The 20,939-nt window shown below is 34.7% G+C and overlaps 1 protein-coding gene across 5 annotated transcripts in view; it reads left to right on the top strand.

The window, feature by feature from the left end:
- The window catches only part of GRIA2 (glutamate ionotropic receptor AMPA type subunit 2), a 92,675-nt gene that overhangs the window by 65,036 nt on the left and 6,700 nt on the right, over window positions 1-20,939 (top strand). For all 5 annotated transcript variants that reach the window (XR_007631854.1, XM_050338518.1, XM_050338519.1 and 2 more), the window contains exons 7-12: window positions 3,022-3,189; window positions 3,469-3,573; window positions 4,293-4,403; window positions 5,530-5,736; window positions 6,223-6,593; window positions 10,514-10,712. Coding sequence is in view for 4 of the 5 variants with exons in the window: in XM_050338518.1 (XP_050194475.1) it covers window positions 3,022-3,189; window positions 3,469-3,573; window positions 4,293-4,403; window positions 5,530-5,736; window positions 6,223-6,593; window positions 10,514-10,712 (1,161 nt within the window). In the remaining variant the exon portion in view is untranslated. The remainder of the gene's footprint in view (window positions 1-3,021; window positions 3,190-3,468; window positions 3,574-4,292; window positions 4,404-5,529; window positions 5,737-6,222; window positions 6,594-10,513; window positions 10,713-20,939) is intronic.

The raw sequence follows: 20,939 nt of genomic DNA, 5'->3' as shown, positions 1-20,939 counted from the left end.
TATTTATTTTTCTTCCATTGCTTAAGTTTATTCTTTTAATGTTATATTTTAGATGTCTAATCAAATCTCTCAGCTTTGTCTTCAGCGCATAGACAGGAATTTAGTTAAACACAGATTTAAAAACAGGCTCAAATATGTTACAGCTTTGAAAGATATGTAAACAAAATCTTTTGCTTCTGGGGTTGTATTCTTCAATTTCATCTTCAGAATATTCAGTTGCTGATTGTACAAAATAGAAAACTGGACCTTTTAGTTAAAGATTTCTATATCTTCTGAATTAGTGGAAAACAGCTGAAGTTACAAAAGGCAGTCTTACCAGTTTTTCTTGGACAGGATATAAGTAGTATCTTCTGCTTAGTCTGGGATGACTTTGTTTTGTCTTTACTTTTCAAATTCATCTTTGCAATTACAGCTTATAAATTTTGCTAAGGTCTACAGAACATTTAAGTTGAAGTTAGAAAATTAACTTAGAAATTTAAGTTGAAAATCCCTTGGACCTTGTTTTCTCTGCTTGGCAATTAGGGCATCTACTTAGAGAGAGAAAATTCTTTTCATATGACATTCATACAATCTGTGTTTCCTAGCAAATGCCATAAAATCTTTAGCCACTTCAGTGCATTATATTGTAGTTTATATTATCAGCTTATTATGATCATAGTTCTAAAATTGCGACATGCAGGATTTTCTTTTTGCATATTCTTTGCCAAGCTTTAATTATTGCGGGTGATTCTGTAGAATCTCTATTACAGTACCTATTCCATTTTGTATTAGAGTTGCTGATATTATCATATAAAGGTGAAAGGAACTGAAATGAAGTTGGGAGATTTACACTGCCATAAAAGTAGTAAGATGCAAGACCTCATCTCACTTCCACAGAATAATGTTCCAAATAGTGCTCCCATTTATTTTAATAGTACAGACAAGAATGTGAGTGAATCTCCAATAAAACAAAGTGAATCAAGACAGGACTAATTCATCCTTTAACTTCTGACCATTTCATTTATCATGCAGGCACACACACACAGAGACACCTCTCTGCTCTGCAGGAGCAGGTTATTGGTATGTCATTTCTTGTTTATGGTAATGAGTTCACTTAGGTTTAGTTTGTCAACTTTACATCTATTTATGAAGCTGTAGATAGTTCTAATGAGACCCATGAAGGTTGTTAGGAGCTGAAAGTGTATGCAGAATAAAGCAGTAACAAATGATTCATGGTCTGTTTGCTTTCATGGCATCTCCAACAATGCTTGTAAAATATTTTGAGATCTTTAGATTAAAACTGTCAATTATGACATGTAGATTTTATATATGTGATGACATGTATGCACATGCAGATATAGATTTATAGACAAAGCTCTACACAAACCTAATGTATGACTGAGTTGTGAATATTCAGACCAGTAATTACATGCTATAGGAATAATATTCTTAAGATAATATATTAAAGATATCGCAATGATCAAATGAAACATAGAATAACTGAAGTAGATACCATTATAACTTCTCAATTTCAAGCTCTTATTTTCTGTACTACTCAGGAAATGTTTCAGTGGTTCATGACAGTGCTATGTCTAGAATTTCTCAAAACCTAGTGTGGAACAGTCTGTTTTTGTACTGCAAAAAGCTATGTTTAAGGAAGTATTGTTACTCAGAGTTCTTTCTGTCTTTGTAGAAGATTCTATAAACCTCATCTCCAAATCCACATACACATTTAATCACTGCTACTCCAGTAGGAGAAAATAGTATTGACTCCAGCCAGTCTTTCACTTCATTCTTCTGCTCTTCTGATCCCTTTAAAGATTTCTGTACGAGTGACTGAGAAAACTTTATTGAGAAGATTCACATTGATCACTCAGTCAGCTTACATATCTGAAAAAATTCTTCCTTTCCAGGGTCTAACAGTCACATATAAAAATTACCTCAATTCAGGAGCTTGCCTCAGTTACAATTACAATAGCCTTCTGCATGACTTGAACTAACTAATTAAAATACTTATTAAAGTCTGAGCCATTGAAGCAAAGAGCCAATATATCATTTCTCTCTGCTTTATAGTTTATATATTTTCAGCATCTAATAGCCTTCACAGGAATCATTCCATGCATTCATAAGCCTGTAAGTAGTTATATTCTGGCCTGTATTACCAAAAATGGCCTGTATATTTGGCATAAGTGCAGTGTTCTGGACTCATAAAGCCCATCCAACAAAATCCCCAGTGTATGTGCTCATGTGGTTTCAGTTCAGTTAGTTAGTTGAGATGTAAAATTTTCCACTCACTGATGATAAGTACTTATGACTGTTTAGCCCCAGTTTCTGATGCGTGTGATCGCAAGATTCTTCTCTGATGTCTCAGAAGTTGTAAAACTCCTTACATTATGTCAGATTAGGAACATGGGGCTCTTCCTCGCTTCTATTGCTCTTTGAGGGGCATGAGTTCTTCCAGGCATCTCAACCCAAAAACTATTTTTGCATGGTGTTGACTAGGTATTGCATACTTGAAAATAACTCCCCCATGGTTTCTATATTTAAGGGAAAAAAGTTGAGCACATGTGTATACAAATATATGCTGTTGGTTTCGTGTGTATATATGTGGGAGGAGATAAGTCTAGAAATCTGTAAATAAATGCATCTCCATGAAGAGTGTGATCAGAGGAACAATTTCTTATTTTTAGTGGCTAGCTCAAGTTAAATAGTGGAAATTATTTCTTTTTTCCCCTTTCACCTCTGTGGACTTCCAGCCATATCTGTTACGTAGTGAGAAAGAAATTTAATTCACACTGAAAACAGCTGTAAATCTTTAGTTTAGATTTATTGGCACTGCCCTTAACCATTCTGAGTGGAGAATACTTGATTAATTTTCATAGATACCCCTCAAAGGGTAAAAAAAGAAAAACTGATTTCAGGTATATCTTACTATCTTTTTCTATTTTTAATGTGTTTCTATGTTCAACGGGTTACCAAGGTGATTAGAAGGTGTAGTAAAACTGAATCTTTTTTTAATTAAATATTTTCACTTCTTTTCAGTATACCTCTGCTCTGACCTATGATGCTGTTCAAGTGATGACAGAAGCTTTCCGTAATTTGCGTAAACAGAGGATTGAGATCTCCAGAAGAGGAAATGCTGGAGATTGTCTTGCAAATCCAGCTGTACCCTGGGGTCATGGTGTAGAAATAGAAAGGGCATTGAAACAGGTAGCTTCCCTGGAGTGAATGCTGGGATGAGTGCATGTGCAGAATTCCCTATAAAGCTTGAAAAGAATCCTCCAGTCTCCTAATCTGCCTGGATCTTGCTGGGAATAATGTGGAAGTGAAGTCCACATGAACCTGTCTAAGATAATATATTGCATACAAAAAAGAGTTTAAACTTAATGTTTTTGAAATATCAATAATCATTTGTGGAAATACAAAATGCATTTTTCTAAAAAGAAACAAACTTAATTCTTCTACCACTTTCACCTTCATCTATTATAGGTTCAGGTGGAAGGTCTAACAGGGAATATAAAGTTTGATCAGAATGGAAAGAGAATCAATTTTACAATTAACGTCATGGAACTCAAAAGTACTGGTCCTCGGAAGGTAATTTCGATTGTCTTACAGTGTTTTAAAAGGTTTTACCATGCTAAGCAGTGGGTTAAGGTAGGTAATGAAACATTAGATTAATTAAAGCATGAGTTGTGATAATATTTGTTCATAGGTGTATTCTACCATGGTTTTGCAGAACGAAGTTAAATCTGTATTATTTCTTTCTAACAAGTATGAGTTATTATTTCTGGTAAGTACTACATAAGAGTATTTTACTTTCAGTTTTGTGGATTAAAGTTTTTGTTTTCTGATTTGAATTGCTAAATCTGAGCCAGCATTTGGGGAAATATGCTTCTGAATGACAAAAGCCAGATACAGCTTTCCAGTGATGTTTTTATACATGTGTTTATCTTTCTGTTCTAATTTCAAATCTTTCAGGAAAAGCCAGTTTCTCCTGTCTTCATAATCTGGAGTATTTCATAACACTTTCAATTCTACAGTGCGTGATGTTGATACTAAAATCTGTTAATATTTGAATAAAAAATAGTATACCTGTTTTACACACAAAGTAGTATGAACAAATGTCAGTAGTTCAGTCTTTTTACTCTTTGTTGTTGTCTTCCAATACATAAATAGAAATACTTACACTGATAAATCCATAGCTGAAATAGTTCTCTGTGAGTACAAATTAAAGGCGTAGTAATAACATGCTTTACCTTTTCTATAAAAGTTCATATTCACTGGTGTCTGTGCATCCTATAAACTCTCTTTAGATTGGATATTGGAGTGAAGTGGACAAAATGGTTGTGAATCCACTTGACGGCCCTCTTGGAAATGAGTCTTCTGGACTAGAGAATAAGACTATTATTGTCACCACTATTTTGGTAATTAACTTCATGTTTTGTCAGAAGACAGTCTGTCCTGCAATGATTTGTTTCTCATCCTTATGTTAGTTTAAATATATTGTCTTTTTATTATTTGAAGTTGTGAACTGTTACTCATTATGATACATAATAAAATCTGGAAATTAAGGAAATGTATGTGATTCAGTATGCAGTTTTGATCTGTAGAAGACAAACGGTCATTGGTTGTAAATCCTAGAAAGTTAAAATTTTTAAACCTGAAAATGGACATTATATATCTGCTTTCAAAGGAGAGGAACTTTTTGAGAGGCAGAACCATAGTGTTAATTTTAGAGAATAGATTTTTATAAACAGCAAAGAGACTGGTTCTTATGCTTTAGGATTGTAGCTGCTATAGATTTGTAAAGTGTAAAATAAAATGTTAAAAGTTGTACTCTGGGTGTTTAGAAAATTAAATTATGTGTTGTCATAGAACAGCATTTTTCTGTAAGTTACCCAGTATGTTTATCAGTTTGGACAAGTTAGAGGTTAGCATAGGAATTTCTCTGGATGCAAAAACAGTTCTGTAACAACTGAGCAAAGAGGAGATGCATTAATACGACTTATGACTCATCACCAGTTTTGCTGATGATAGAACTGTAGTGCATAGTTATAGATATCTTGCCTATTGCTTGTGTAGTACTTCAATAAAAATATAGCCTGGAGAGCCTGAAGTGTTTTCCCAGGGAGAGATGGGGTTGTGAAATAGAAAATAATTTTCTTCTATTAAGACAACAACAAAAGCAACTAAATACCTTTGCCTTCTTCCATCCAAACTTTATGAGAGAAAGAAAATGATTTTGGAATTTACTCTTTCTTCTCTGAGTGCGTAACTCCTGTTAACATTCATGGTCATTATTAACATACTTCTGGGAATCACTATGCCTGTAAGTATTGTTATTTGTGTATGACTGTGGAGAATGCAGCTTTTAAATGTGTTAAAGACATGTCACATTAATAATTAACAACTAACATATACATAGCATGTATGATTCAGATGGTGTCTTCTCTCTTTTTTCACGTGTAAAAGGGAACATGTTAATCTAAGGAGTGTACAACTGATGCATTTCTCTCTACCAAGCAGCTAAGGCAAGTTCTTTCTGTGCAGGAGTCCCCCTATGTCATGATGAAGAAAAATCACGAAATGCTTGAAGGAAATGATCGATATGAGGGCTATTGTGTGGACTTAGCAACAGAAATTGCTAAACACTGTGGATTCAAATATAAGCTCACAATTGTTGGGGATGGCAAGTATGGGGCAAGGGATGCAGACACGAAAATCTGGAATGGGATGGTTGGAGAACTTGTTTATGGGGTAAGAAAATATTCTATAATAAAGCCATTAAAGATGACTGATGAAAGGGGTGGGCTTTTGTTTTGTTTCCTCTGTATAGTATAGGAAAATTATCTAATTAATTTGATAGAGAATTAGTAATTCGTAATGGTATGAAAAATTTTGAAAGTGAAGTGTGGAATTGCATTTTAAATACAAATGTAGTGAATGCATATTTCATCCTTCTGACCGAGTGAAAATCAGAGTACTCTGCTAAATTTTTAAATGTCGTATACTTTTAGAAGAGCATATGTGAAAACAAAAACTTGGAATATGCTAACAGTATGGTTACATGCATTTTGTAGAAGTTCAACTAAAAGCTTTTGAAATTCTCCATAGGATGTTCTCGGTGAAACAAATGTTGCCAGAGTCTCTGCCGTCCTATTTTCTGTTTGTGAAATGCAGTAGAAACGAAACGATTCTTTGCACTGCAGTAGCTATTATTTCCTTTTTTATCTTCCTTTACAGAAAGCCGATATTGCAATTGCTCCATTAACTATAACATTGGTGAGAGAAGAGGTGATTGACTTCTCAAAGCCCTTTATGAGCCTGGGGATATCAATAATGATCAAGAAGCCTCAGAAGTCCAAGCCAGGAGTGTTTTCATTTCTTGATCCGTTAGCATATGAAATTTGGATGTGCATTGTTTTTGCCTACATTGGGGTCAGTGTAGTTTTATTCCTGGTCAGCAGATTTAGCCCATACGAGTGGCACACTGAGGAATTTGAAGATGGAAGAGAAACGCAAACTAATGAATCAACTAATGAATTTGGGATATTTAATAGTCTCTGGTTTTCCCTGGGTGCCTTTATGCAGCAAGGATGCGATATTTCGCCAAGGTTGGTTACTCACTCATTTCAACTTTGTGCATTTTTGGTCTCAGCCGTCTCAGCCAGAGGAGGTTCGTGGTGCATATATTTTCACTCTTGGAGAGGAATTAATTGCTTTGTTTTTTCCCCTCCCTGAAATCATAGAAGTCTTTGAAACAAAAGCAGGTTCATGATGTATTTGATCGATATTGTCTTAATGCCGATCATACATTTACCAAGTGAAGTTATATACACCATGTCGAGACTGTGAAATGCATAAGGTTCACATCATTTCATGCCTTCTTGGAGGGGTACCGTGTTTTTGCTGCATATTCCCATTTTACAGTTGACAGTGCATATGGTTCACAACAACTGTAATGGGAAAAAGGGGTAACACTAGTTGCAAACTACACAGGCAGCACTTTCCCTCTGAAGCTCACTGCATAGCATAACACAGTTATTAACCTACTGTTATTCCCCAGGAGAGCCTTGAACTGAAATAAAAGTCATGTGATGGTTCTAATTTCATGTGAATAGTTGCAAAAGGCTGCTGTTTTTTCATGGCCTAGTTTTAGAAAAGTCACAAAGGAAATTGCTAAAATGAATCTGAAGGTCCAGTTTATAAGAGCTTAATTCCTAACGGATTTTCACCTGCTTTATTAGGGACAACTGTAAAGCACTTAAGTTAATTCCTTTGCAGTTCATTAAATATTCTATTGTGCTTGTGCACAAGTGGTTCTAGCCCTGATTCAGCAAAGTGGTAAGTAGGTAAATAACTATTTGCTGCTTGAAGGAACTATAGTAACAAATGAAAAAGGGCAACAGAAGGGTTTAAGGAAGTCAAATCAGAAGATTTGTCTAATTATACTAAGCAGTTTAACTTTCTTGTAAAGGTCCTAAAGTTAAGAGAGGGAACAGATCAACTTCTAGTGAGTTTAGTGGTTGCTGTGCAAAACAAATCGCACCAAGGGAGCGTTTCTTATGTATGTCATGCATGCCAAAAGGCAACAGCAGGTTTTCAAGTTTTTCTTCTGCAGAAATAGCAGAACATTTATTGTGTGAGAACTAAAGCAATTCTGTGCAAAGGCTGCCATATCACGGTGGGAGATGCCAGGCTCTGTGATGAAAGATACAATGGATCTGGCATATAACACAGTAAGAATTGTATACAAGAAACAAGACACTGAGGAGAGCAAGTTTTTGCAGGTCGTGAGAGGTTGTGTTAATTTCAGCCCTGTAGGGTTTTTGTATCCATTACATGCTTCACAGGTTTAGCTGTCTGCAAAGTCCCTTTAAGCTACAAAATTATTTTCATTGAAAGCTTTATTTGAAGGTTATAGAAGTATAATGATTTTCATTATTAGTATTGTTATTATTTTACTGGCTATGAAAGCACAACAGTTGTTTTGCACAGTTTGGTAGCTTTTGAAAGGTAATAGAAGAATAATGATAGTAATAAAAGGTACATGAAACTCAAATAATTTTGCATATTCAAGATTTAGTTTCAGTGAAGTGTTTAACAGCACTTTATTTCATTGCAAGCATAATTTCGAGGACAGTGGTTAGTTTGTATATCATCTGTTTATTCTAAAAGTAAAAAAGGGCCAAAACCACTTGTTACTTCTGGTTATGCACCAAGACTATAACTATGGGATTTCAACTCTCTGCAGATGAATCATTGTAAATATGAAAGGAGTACCTTCAGGCATCAGCAAAATACCTTTGTGAAGTTAAATTTTGCACTATTGTTATAATTTCTCTAATAAAAATGACAACCACTGTAAGAATTTTAGAGTAGACAGGTTACTGACTCTGAAATAGAAGATGTTGGTGAATAAGACTGGACCATCTGGAAATAGTCATTAGTAGCAGTCCTCATGTTTCCTCATGTTTAGCACAGAAACAACAGAGTAGAATAATATATTATATGATAATGATAACTTATAGCAAAGTTTTCTTCATCTTTTTTGAGATGTATGCTCTCAGTTCTGCCAGATAATACAGTTCTAAGTATAAAATGTGGTGCAAAAATTTATTTACTTGTGCACAAAAGTTGTTAATTTACCAGTACTTAAAGGTCTGGTAAATGAGATGCTTCTAAAGTGTGGGTTCATACTACCATATAATTATCAATCTTTAGAAACTTTTTGAAATGTACATACAAAAGGAAATTATTTATTAAACTGGGACAGACTGTCTGGGGAAATTTTTAATACAAATGACACCCCAAATAATTTTACTTTTAAAATGTCATATGGGAACATAATGTTTGGATTGGTATTGAGCTTATTCTTTTTTTCACAAAGTAGGTTGCAACTTTGCTCACAGATCATGGGCTTCTGAAGATTATTGTCAATTACAGAGGGTGTCATCAATATAATATAAAATGCCATAAAGTTGTTGGTTATTAAATATACATGGACACATTGTATTACAAATATGTAATACAATATATTCAGTATATCATATAACTCAATATTTTACTTGTAGAATTATTTTATACTGAAATTACCTCCATTTCAAAATGTAATATTTTTTCAAAGATGATAGAAAGAGTATTTTGCAGAATACATCTCAGTTTAAAAGGACCTTGAAATAATTTTTTTCTATGGTCCTTTTAATAACACATTCTGTACCTTATGGTGCTTGATTTTCATGTAGAGTGACTTAGTGAGTGTATTGGGACATGGAATAAATCTTTCAATGTCAGAATTACCACAGACATTTTATACAATAGCAGTTAGTAGAAATAATTTGTCCAGAACTGATTCTATTTATTATTATTGTTCCCGGTTTATTAAATCTGCTTAACATAACTATCATGTTTAAATGTATATATATGTAGTTATATCTATCTATATATTATGTCAGAATTAGTTTGTAGTCTCATTTTTAGTACGGTAGGCTGGTGAGTGATTTCTAATTTGTTTACTTAATAGATAGAGAAGACACATCAACACATACCTAAGTTCCTGCAACTCCTTAGTACTAGACTTTCAACTACATGCACATTTCTGCCAAATACTTAAGCACATCTCCAAAGATTATGTACTACTTCCTGTAATGTCTTGTTTAGAAAGAAAGTAGCTATTCATTTCAAAGTGTAAAGGATTGTTTAAAAAAAGGTCAAGTTTGACAATAATGCAGTATCAATATTTCTCCTATATTTTCTAGTATTGGAAATTATTATGTTGTGTACTCTATGCTGTTCTATATGTTTTCTTGAGTTCTCTTTTCTTCTTTCTTCTTGAGCAGGAGATGCAAAACACAGATCCATAAGAGCCCACCTGCTGCAGTTATAAACATCAGATTATTATTATTTTAAAAAATATACTTTCTTCACCATTTTCCTGTATTATCATTGATTGTTTCATGTCCAGTCTTCCATTTGTTAAATGCTTGTAACTTCCAAAAGTTGTGTGCACTTTTTAGGCTATAGATATTTCCTGGGCCAGCTTTCATTACAAATAATACTATTGTACAGATTGTTCACAGCAGAAATCAATCTGTGTCTGAATGTCTTAGGAAAATAATCAGGCTAAAGGCACTTGATTTTAAAGTGCATACTGATTTTTCTGAAAGCACTGTTTTGCTGATTTTGTTTGATCCTCATCATAACGTCACATGAAATCACTTCAGATGGGACAACAAGCTTCTAGGTTAAATCTAGCACATTGTGGTGGGAGCAGTTTGCTTCAAGAGTGATCAGAACTTTGAAGAACTGGATCACTAAGTTCTCCGAGAAGTAAACTCTGGAGTCCTGATTTCAGTCCAGGAGAAATAGTGGAAAATGCCTTGATTTCCTATCTGATGAGTATGCAGAGCTGCACTGTGAGATAGCCTGAAATGCTTCCCTATAGTATAATGCATCATTTGTGTAAAACTGTAAAACATGTTCCTTTTTAGGACTTTCATTTCACTTTACAAATCCATTTCATACTTGTTATTAGATCCCTGTCGGGGCGCATTGTTGGAGGTGTGTGGTGGTTCTTTACCCTCATCATAATCTCATCCTACACGGCTAACTTAGCGGCCTTCCTGACGGTTGAGAGGATGGTGTCTCCCATTGAAAGTGCAGAGGATCTTTCCAAGCAAACAGAAATTGCTTATGGGACATTAGATTCTGGCTCCACTAAAGAGTTTTTTAGGGTAAGAATTTCTACTTTTTAGATTTTTTTTTTTTTAGATTGTTTTAAATAGGTCTTTGCTCATGTAAAAGTGTTTTCCCTAGGCTTTATTAAAAGGTTGCTATGAAAATGTGATATGCACAGCTCAACTCACAAGTCTTAAGTGTTTTTGTTTATTCATTATTGTTACATATTGTTATCTATATACAAATATAAGGGTCTTGGTATAAATATGCAAAGCAAAATTACCTAAAAAGAACATTCCACTATACAGTGAAAAACAAGGTATGTTTGAAAAAGGGAGTTGGTGTCATTCATCTCTTTAATAGCTCTGCCATATTTTAGGTACTCACACAGTGAACAAGAACATGGGAAGATGCACATTCATGTTTTAATAAGGATTCCACATGATTTTTCAAGCTTGCAAATGGGGAATGGAATATAATCCTCTTGGCTGCTGTAGTAAATACATGCCTGCTGTTGAAAACAGTTCTTACTTTTATTAGCATTACAGTAATGCCTTGGAAGCCTGTCAGTCCTCAGCTTCTACCTCCGTGTATTGCAGTTTTAAAAATACATGAAACTTCCAATGTGTGAGTCTCTGAGGCTGCCCTTGAGACACCAGCTAGCATGGTGAAATCCATCCAGCAAATGAGTGAGAGACTAAGGCTGCTGAGAAAAAAAACATAACGGCTTTACCTTGTGTGTGTGCTCTATGTGTCTCTCTCTGTGCAATGGAAGTAGATCTGGCGTGCCAAAATAGAAAAAAACCTTGTGTTTACAGGGTTTTTTAGTGCAGGATGTTAGGTTTAGACCAAATCTATTTTAAAATAGTTATAAATAATTCATTTACATTTCAAACACAGACTGACATGAAAATTAAATGAAACAGGTTCTCAGAAATATTTTTTAATATACTGTATCATTAGAGCAGTAACTGCTAGATTATGGTTTTCACCGGATCCTGTAATGCATACTTACCTGGGAATGTATGAAATCAGAATCATACTTGTCTCAGCTGTAGAAAAGCATTATTTTCTGATTCTGATGATAGGTTCAGTAATAATACCTGCTGCTGGTTACATTCCTATTAGCTAAACCAAAACTAACATCAGGTGTGTAAGGTAGTAAAAATGAGATCGAGTTTGTCCTAAGAGTGTTTAGAAGCATTTAGAAGCATACAAACTTGTTTCTGGTTTTGTGAACATAAACCTTTTAGATCATGGCTGTACCAGGGATTGAATGTGAACTCACAGTAGGTCACTTGTTTTGAATAGTTTCTCTTTAGAGTTTTTTAAGCTATTCTTTTTAAAACAAAAAATGTTTGTATGTGCATGCTTTAGTATGTAGTTATGCTCCTAGCATATATATAATTACATATTTCCAGTTTTACACAGCTAATGTTCCTGGTGATTACTTGAACATTAAGAACTTCTTTTTCTAAAAATTAGGTGGAGGCTTTGAGAGGTCAGGTTCTTCATATTTTGTTAAGTTACCTTTCACTCTGCACATGTTTGCTCTGGAAATTTCTTCTCAGCAATTTCTATCACAAAAAAGTTGGTGCACTGTGTGCAATGCAACTTCTTAGCCTGATGGTCTATCTACTATTTGCTGAAAATCACTTAAACTTACCCAGTTATTTTTCCTGAAATATCGACTGTCAGAATTTTTTTTAGGAGGCCTGAAAGTCAAGCTTCGAGAATTATACTCTCTTTGCTGCAGATAATGTGCAAGGAATCTCTAGGACCTAGACTAAAATTTCACCCAGAATATATATGTGTTCTGACTGGATTGGAGTGGATGTGTGATTTTTATATGACCTGAAATTAGGACTCAAATTCTTTAACAGCTGGAAACAAGTCAAGTATTTTTCTAGCAACATGCTAAAATGGGCTAGTTCTTGTCTGTCACTATCAAGGAATTAAACATGGTTTAACTGGGGTTTTCAGTTAGTCTGTTTGCAGTTCAAGAAGTAGCATTATTTGCAAGTCTGTTTTCTGTTAATGAAATGTATATTGAATCTTCACTAGTAGAGCCCTAATTCCTGGAACAGCATAAAATTCAGGATAGCTGTGTACTGGGGATGAGAACAGTAAACTGAATTTTCTTTGCTACTAAAAGATGTTTTCTGATAATACTTTAGACAATTGGAAAAGAGATGTTTCACAGTATTTTTCAAAAAGGAATTTTCAGCAATAAGCTAAATGGTAAAAGTCAGCTGAAAAATCCTATTCTGAATACCTGGATATATATGTATGCAATGTTAATTGAAAGAGATGGGTTCAAGTCTTTGTCCAGCTTCTATGACTGCTCACCATACATCCTACAGACAGTAGGCATACAAGCTAGTCCATATCATTTGACTTGGAGATAACATCCTTGCCATTCATGACAAGAAATGTATTGACTTTGCCCTTTACCCTAATTTAGGTAGGCACTCCCTATCTTTAAAGGTAGTATGGACCAGCAGGAGCTATTCTTGCCAACAGTGAGCACAGCGCCAGTTTGCGCTGCATCAGGAAACATAACTGAGAAAAAGGGATGAAAAGACATTATACTCTGGTTTTTCTAGTGCTGCTTTAAAAAGAGAAGCAGAAGCTTGGTAGATCCTATGTAGAAAATGTCAGTGCAGAAATAATGGATTTAAGAGTATTTTAAAAGAGAAAAAAAAAAATTAAATATGATGACATAGTGTTACTGAACAGTAAATATCAGCAGGATACTATTGCTTGTTAATAATAACATTATAGATAAGTTTTTAGATGTAAATCTATAGATACAGAATTGTTTTCTTTAATGGTAGATCTATCAGGTCTCTGTAAATACCAAAATGTGTAGTAGTTTTCCTCAGGAGATCTCAAAGTTGATACTAGCAGAACTGCAAGCAAGATCCAAATCTAAAGAGTTCTGTTACACTGAGTTGGGATATTTACCACTTCTGATACTTGCTAGTGTCTCTGCCTTAGGGATAGTGCTTGTAGAGTTCTTAGTGCAACTGAAAGCCCAAACAAAGATATATATTGCATTGCTGTTGCATTTTCTCTTGGGTTATAGGCAGAACATCAAAGAAATTATGTGTGGCCATGGTTTTCCCAAAGTGTGTCGTTATTCTCAAATCACTAGTGGATTGTAGTCACGAGAATGTGGATAAATCTGCAAGCACAGCTTGGAAGAGTTAGGAGTTATTTCAGTTGATCTTGTGTAGGTGCATCATCTAAGTGTCAGGTCACAGACACTACTTGATGGAGCAGTGGGACAGTGAAGTTCCACCTCTCCAATACGTACTAGTGACAGTCTCCACAGTCATGCACTGTTTTTACCTTCAGTGGTTTCTCAGCAGCTGCAGTAAATGCAGTTGATACATGCCAGGACACATACTTGAACTTCAAAGCGGGAAAAAAGTCACCCGAGAAGGCAGTCTACTGTTCACCTGCCACTGCAGAAATTAATTTTAAAGCTTTATCTACATGTGTTAACTCCTGAAGCTGCCTCACTTATTTTCACGGGCTATGGCATGGGAAGAAAGAATCAAAGTAAGTATGTATGCAAGCATTCACTGGAACTTTTCCATGCATCCCACCTGCTTGAAGGCATATTGAAAATTACTATCAAAATGATACAACCAGAACAAAATTTAATTATTTTTACAATTGAATCATATTTTTGTTGTATGCCTAACTCAGTTCATTAAAGGTATGTACAGATCAGATAGACATCAAATGACATCAATCTTGCTACCTTTTTTCCATAGAAGATAAATTGTAACTAGTCCTGTGTGTAAGGTAATAAGGCATCTCAAAAAGAAAACGATGTGCACAGCAATAATTAGACTCATTTATTTTCTCTCTGCATTAGTTTTTATTTAAAATCTCTTCATATTTACCTCTTCTTGAACCAAGTGTTACATGAACAGATCAATCTGTTTTGTTCTAGCTGTTTTGGTGGCCTTTAAAAATAGATCCTCTGCCAAAATTAAAGCAAGCAGAATTGCTCCATAACAAAGTAGTATCCTTTAGGTTTCACTGGGGAGACTATGCAAGAGTTGCTTATTCTTGCATAAGGAACAAGAGTTGCAGAATGAAAAGTTGGGCATTGGAAACATGCTGGAAGGATGATAGTCCTTAGTCTTGTAAAGAAATCCTCTCACATAGTGGAAAGCCAGCAATAAACATAAGAGCTGACAAGACCCCTTGAGTAATTTATCCTGTAAAGGTGTTATCTGTTGAGAGGCAAAGAAAATTTGACCTGAAGGAAAATAGTAGTATCTTTCTAAGAATGTTAAACACAGCCCAATGCCTCTAGTTTTTTAAGTATTTTGAAATATTTTTTAACTTGTAAAAGTATTTAAATTAGCAGTTACATTACAGAAGGTTGTGAGAAAAGAGAGAAAGCATACAGCAGTCTATGAACCTCAGTCTGTCTTCATGCTCATCAAGATATTGAAAATTCTAAAAAAAAGCCCACAGGAAATCTTTAAAACCAGGGAGAAGAGAAGAAACACTGATTTAAAAAAAAAAAATTAAATTGAGATCAAAAACTATGAATCATACCTCACCCTCAGTTTTTGAAGTTTGAGATGTAGCAGAATTATAGAACATATGTTTCCAGAGTTAAATTTTGACTAGCTCAACAGAAGCCTCTGAGAGGTGAAGGAGACGAAAGGATTAGTTATGAAATCTTCTGTAAAATTTACTGCGGACTCTTCTTGGTACCTAAAGAGGCAGAGTGTTTAGGACTGGCATTTCATGAATCTGTGAAGCAGATATGATTGGAGAGTGCGAGTTTGACTCTTTAGTTTGAGAGGAGAAAAAGGTAAATTAGCTGAAATAATGAGAACAGTCAGATCTGAGCACTGAGTTAGTGCAAAGACTGCCCTTTGAATCCAGTAGCATATTACTTTTCTGTGATATAGAGGGTTCAAGTGATGAATTTTCACTTGTCTCTTGTTTTTTGAGGTCCTTGCATCTGGACAACCACAAAAGAATTGATTTAGGCCATTTGGAAAGTTATTATAAAATAAAGAATTCAATACTTCCTTTTTTCCTCCAAGCATCTTTTTGTTGTTTTTCAGGTTTTATTTTTTTGTTTGTTTTTTAACTTCCACATTACCCAAATCCTAGTGTCAGTGAACCTAGTGACCAAAACTCTGTGGGACTTCAGAAATCTTGTTAAAAATATTACTCAGAAAGCTCAATTTCAAGTTAGTGTTTGCAAAGTATTTATTAAAAATTAAATGCATTCCTCCTTAGTAGAATTTTATTTTCTTGTTTTTAGGGGGAAATTGTGTCTAATAAAAAATGCATTATATTCCTGATCTTTTCTTTCAAGTTTTTATCAGGCTTTCTTAGGTGTTCGAATTAAAGTGTGCTGTGTAGAAGGTAATTTTGTGATGACCAAAAGTGAATTTGCATCAGTATAGTTTGAAGATTCTCCAGTGTTATGCAATCTGTTGTATAAATTGCCACACTCCATGTATAAATAAGTTCTTTTTGCACTACTCCTGGGTGCACATCATTCCATAATACCTCACTTGTTATGGTTAGGAACATTCTTTTATTTTTCCAGCCTATGTTTATTTATAACTAGTTTATCCTCAATTTTACAGTACTTTAATAACTATGTGGATTTTTTTCTTCTCAGTGTTTATTTTCCTGATGCATTAATCCTGAATGAGCAGAGGTGTACTTTGTATGCCATCTGAGATCTCAATTTGCTTTGTACAAAGGCATTAATATTTCTCTGTCTTTTCTGGAAATAGCTTTCTCCCGATTCTGTCACAGTGTTTTCTGGTAACCTATTTGATCACAGTGACAGATCTGTGTTTCTTTTGTTTTTATCAACTGATGATCTTCAATCATATCTCAGATTTTCTTACTGGTCCCAAATTGCTGGACCATGCTTTTGAACTAGAAAATATAATTTCATTTCTATCAGTCTAGTGATCAGAATTTTCCATTTGTCTTCTATAACAAATAAATAATATCCTGTTGTCTGACTTGATGTGTTTTGCTATCCTAATTTCCTTTACTACTAATCTGACCCATTTCTGTCTTGAAATGTTTTCACTTTAAAGTGTCATCAGAAGCTGTTCATGACATGCAGTTCTTCATACCAGAAGAGCAGTAGCTGCTTTGATGGCTTTTTCATTCCTCAGCCCAGGCAGTAAGTTTTTGGTTCTAGAGTCCAGAAACAGCATCTGCAGTTATCTACAGATTTGTGACTGCTTGAGAAAGTGTTCTTGTGTTTTGGGATTCCCTTTATTCTTCCTCCCCTAGTATGGGTGCAATAAGTTTTTTTTCTTTTTCATCCACCTTGATCATTTCTTTTTCTGTACCCTCATTCCTATCACTTAGTCATAAATCATAGAATGGTTTGGGTTGCCAGTGTCCTTAAAGAGCATCTAGTTCCAACACCTCTGCCATGGACAGGGACACCTTTCACTAGACCAGGGTTACTCAGAGCCTCATCCAACCTGGCCTTGAACACCTCCAGGGATGCGGCTTCCAGAACTTCTCTGGGCAACCTGTTCCAGCATCAAGTGTTCCAGTCTTTCTTTACATTAATCTCATCAAAAACAAGGCAAAAGTATATCTTTAGATTATGTCCTTTGTGTCAATTGATTTTGTTCTCTGCATTTCTCCCCACTACACTGCAGGTGCCTTTCTGCCATTCTTTTTATCACTTGTGAGGTTTGAAAACTTGCTGCTGTTTGCTGTTTTTTTCAGTTCACATTATACCACATACTGTTTCCTTTATGTTATTGGGTTTCTTCTGATCAAATCGAGATCCTGCTTACAAATCTACATTCGTATTACAGTGATGTTGCAAAGCTGTAGTAGTAGATGCCACAACATGACTATAGCACAGCTGTCCCTATATTGGTAGGTTTATTATAGTAAATAGGAGTGGACAGCAGGCTTTTCCTTGTGATCATCAGTTCAGAATTGTAGAAATTAGTTTTTGTGACATTTATCTGAGTTTTTAAAGCAATGACTTTGAAATGGTTTGTTTTGATTTTATGAATATACTGAATGATGGGAAGAAATTTCAATTCCAGGTAAATTGAAATTAGTAAGTCTCAGAGGAGAAGTCATTTCAGCAGGTATTTAGGAATTTAACATGCCTTTGTAAGACAAACCTTGATCACTTAATTCTAAATCATGTGGAGAATATGATGATTATGGAAGGTCATTGTCTTGCACATTTTTGGAAAAATTATTTTAAGTGTACTTTTGAGAAATTAGTTCTTGAAGTAGAATGTTCTAGATTTTTTATTAATTAGATCAAATATAGTAAAGATATTTTTGGTAGCTGGAGTAATGGAAACTAAAAAGCTATAAATCTGTATATTAAGATGCAACTAATTTTTACCATTACTCAATAAAATTATTACAAAATTTAGAACTTCTACTTATTTGAAATTTCATTCACCTTAAATATTCACCAAGTATAAACAAGGATAAGTACTTTAAATTACTTAATCTTTAGCTAATTAAAGACACTGAAAAAACTAGTTCTGATCTCTTCTGTGTTTTTTGGATCTATTAATCTTTGATTTACTCTGTAAATTGGCAAGTTTTATTTGTCATTACTTTTTTTTAACTACTGGTGACAATACCAGTTCCTGTCTGTTTGTTCAGTACAGAAGGTCAACAAGGTGGTTTCACAAATCATATTTGAGAATTAGAGATCTGCTCCCACAGTACAAGATCATCATCTAGTAGAATGTTAGTAGTCTGAAAAGCTATTTCTGTCAATGATGTACTAATTACAGCACCCCAGTTTGAAGAATAATAGGTCTTTGAATGTCAAAAAAAAAGTTATCTGGTGACCCACAAAATACAGCTAATTAAGTTGATAAAACTTAGCATAAATTAATTTTCTAATTAGTTTCTTAATGAAGGCAATATTTTACGTATAAATGGGATGTGTACATGTAACAGTAACTATTATTATTATTATAACCCAGTTCCTAGGGTATTTTTTTATCATTGTATTGTCATAGAAGTCTTAAATAATGTGAGAAAAAATGTTCATTGTGAATATTAGGGTCTTGTACTGTCATGTTGGTGTTGATTGTAATACCAAAGTTATAATTAGCTTTTAGCATTTCATATGTACACTGGAGTGTCACCTTGCAATAGCAATCAGCTACAGTAATTAAGAACAATGCAGATCATTTCCATATTCTTTCCTTCTTCTAGTCAAATAATACGGCAATCAGCAATGGTTCTGTTATTTGTGGTGCATGATCAAAAGTTGTGGTGTTTTTTATGGAGCACTGCTGTCCTTTCAGGGTTTTGATTCCATTAGAAGAAACAGTACATAAGAGCGAGCTGTGAAAGCCCAACTTGCACACGGAGCATCCTGCATTCACAAGGATTTTGTTTCCTCATGGTTTAGTCCCCTGTTGATAATGACTGCATGCTTTTCCAAATGCACTCTAAGGAGATGAAGGCCCCATACTAGCTACTGTGAAGAAAATGAACTCTACTCCAGACAAAACAAGCACAGCATAGGTATAAAAAATATGGTCAACTCTAGCACTGGCCAAATAACAATGTAAATAACAATGCAGTGTGCTTTTAGTTGGTGGTGTTGTTTGTTTTACAATGCATTTGAATTAGGATATGTATGTGTGCTTTTTTTAACTATCCAATAAAATGGGCTTTATGAGTGAGTGAGTGTGTGTGTACGCACTGAATGCTTGATGGTCTCTTAACACTGCCATTTTCCACATCTTTAGCTCTGCCTTTCAAATAAAAGACAAGTTCTGGAAATAATGAAGGAGAAAAACAATGGCAGAGTTCTGAAAACCAAATGTATTACAAAATATATTGTGTAGCAATATAAACAAAGACCTTAGAAGTCACCTGTAGGTAGTGGCTCATTGCTCTTATATTTTGGGGAAGTAGACAAGGTCAAGGACTAAGAAAGGATCAAGACATAGCTGTATGAATTCCAGCATGATGTTTTTCAGTGTTCATGGCTGCAGAGGACGGTGTGGTCATGGCACATTCTGAGTGTTATTTTTCTGGTGATGTTCTTACAGAACACTTAAAGATTTTTATTTTCATGGTTGCTGCGTCAGGTATTCGTACCTTCATTCATACAGCAAGGACCCTGTGAGCCATCTAGTGGGAAGTATCTTCTTAACACTTGACCATATGGGAAAGCTACTTCTTGTCCCTTTCCTGTTCAGCTGCCCAGCTTATAGTGCACAGTGATAGTTTGCTTCATGAATTGGCTTTTCAAAGATGGTGCAATACATAATTTTTTTAGGATTCTCCAAGGTTTTAAGAGTATATGTTTTAGGATCTTCTGGATGGAACAAGAGCAATATGTATGCAATATGGCAGATGTTCCAAGAATCTGAGAAACCCACTCTGCCTTCGGCACACAGTTATTTTTCTGTCATTCTGGTTATGCTGAGTATATCCAAGTCTTTTGGTATTTATGGGTATACTGAGTATGTATAGGTCAGTAGATCAGAATATGCAACAACTGGTCTGCAAAGGAACTTTGAAGAAGCAAACTTTGCCAATGTACGTGTAGATTCTGGTAATGGTTGGAAAATTTAGATGTTAGAAATCTCTCTTGGTACTGCCAGAACCTTTCATACTAATAGCTGTACAGAGACCATGGAGAAAACTGAGCATCAGAATCTTCCTAGACTACATTTCTGGGCATGAAGATCAGGTAAGTTTGGGAAAATGCTAATGCAGTACCACAAGAACAGTGAAACCTTGGAAGATAGTGAAGGCATTACTGATGCTTTTGTACTTGATTCATTTATTTTTAAAATTGTATGATCATAGAGCAGAATGGCAGTTCTGAAGTGTATATTGTAAGATGTTTCTATTAGAGAAGTGCCTTTAATATGTTCTATCATGCATTTTATCTTTGATACAGACTTGGTATACTAGCACATATAATAGTAATATCTGACCCTGACTACTTCCTTTCTGGTGACATGTGGGTGGCAAACTGGTCTCCTTTTTTTTTCCAGGTTAAAAAATAACAATCAGTTGGTAGTTAAAACTGCCAGTTATAGTTATAACTACCAATTGGTTAAAGCAAAAGAAACATACTTCAGGTAAAAACTTCTCTGGAGGAAAACCCTGACCTGCTGAGTTGAGTAGCAGAGGCATGTGGAGTATTAAAATAAGAACAACCTTGAACCAAGTGGCTCACTATTAATGTTCCCTTCAGCTTTCACAGCAATTTTAGTTTCCTCTGTGGAGCAATC

This window comes from Myiozetetes cayanensis, unplaced genomic scaffold (assembly GCF_022539395.1).
Source record: "Myiozetetes cayanensis isolate MyiCay16 unplaced genomic scaffold, myiCay2020 scf7, whole genome shotgun sequence".
Classification (NCBI taxonomy): Eukaryota; Metazoa; Chordata; class Aves; order Passeriformes; family Tyrannidae; genus Myiozetetes; species Myiozetetes cayanensis.
Note: the sequence above shows the minus strand (reverse complement) of the source record. Positions and strands in the feature narration are given on the sequence as shown.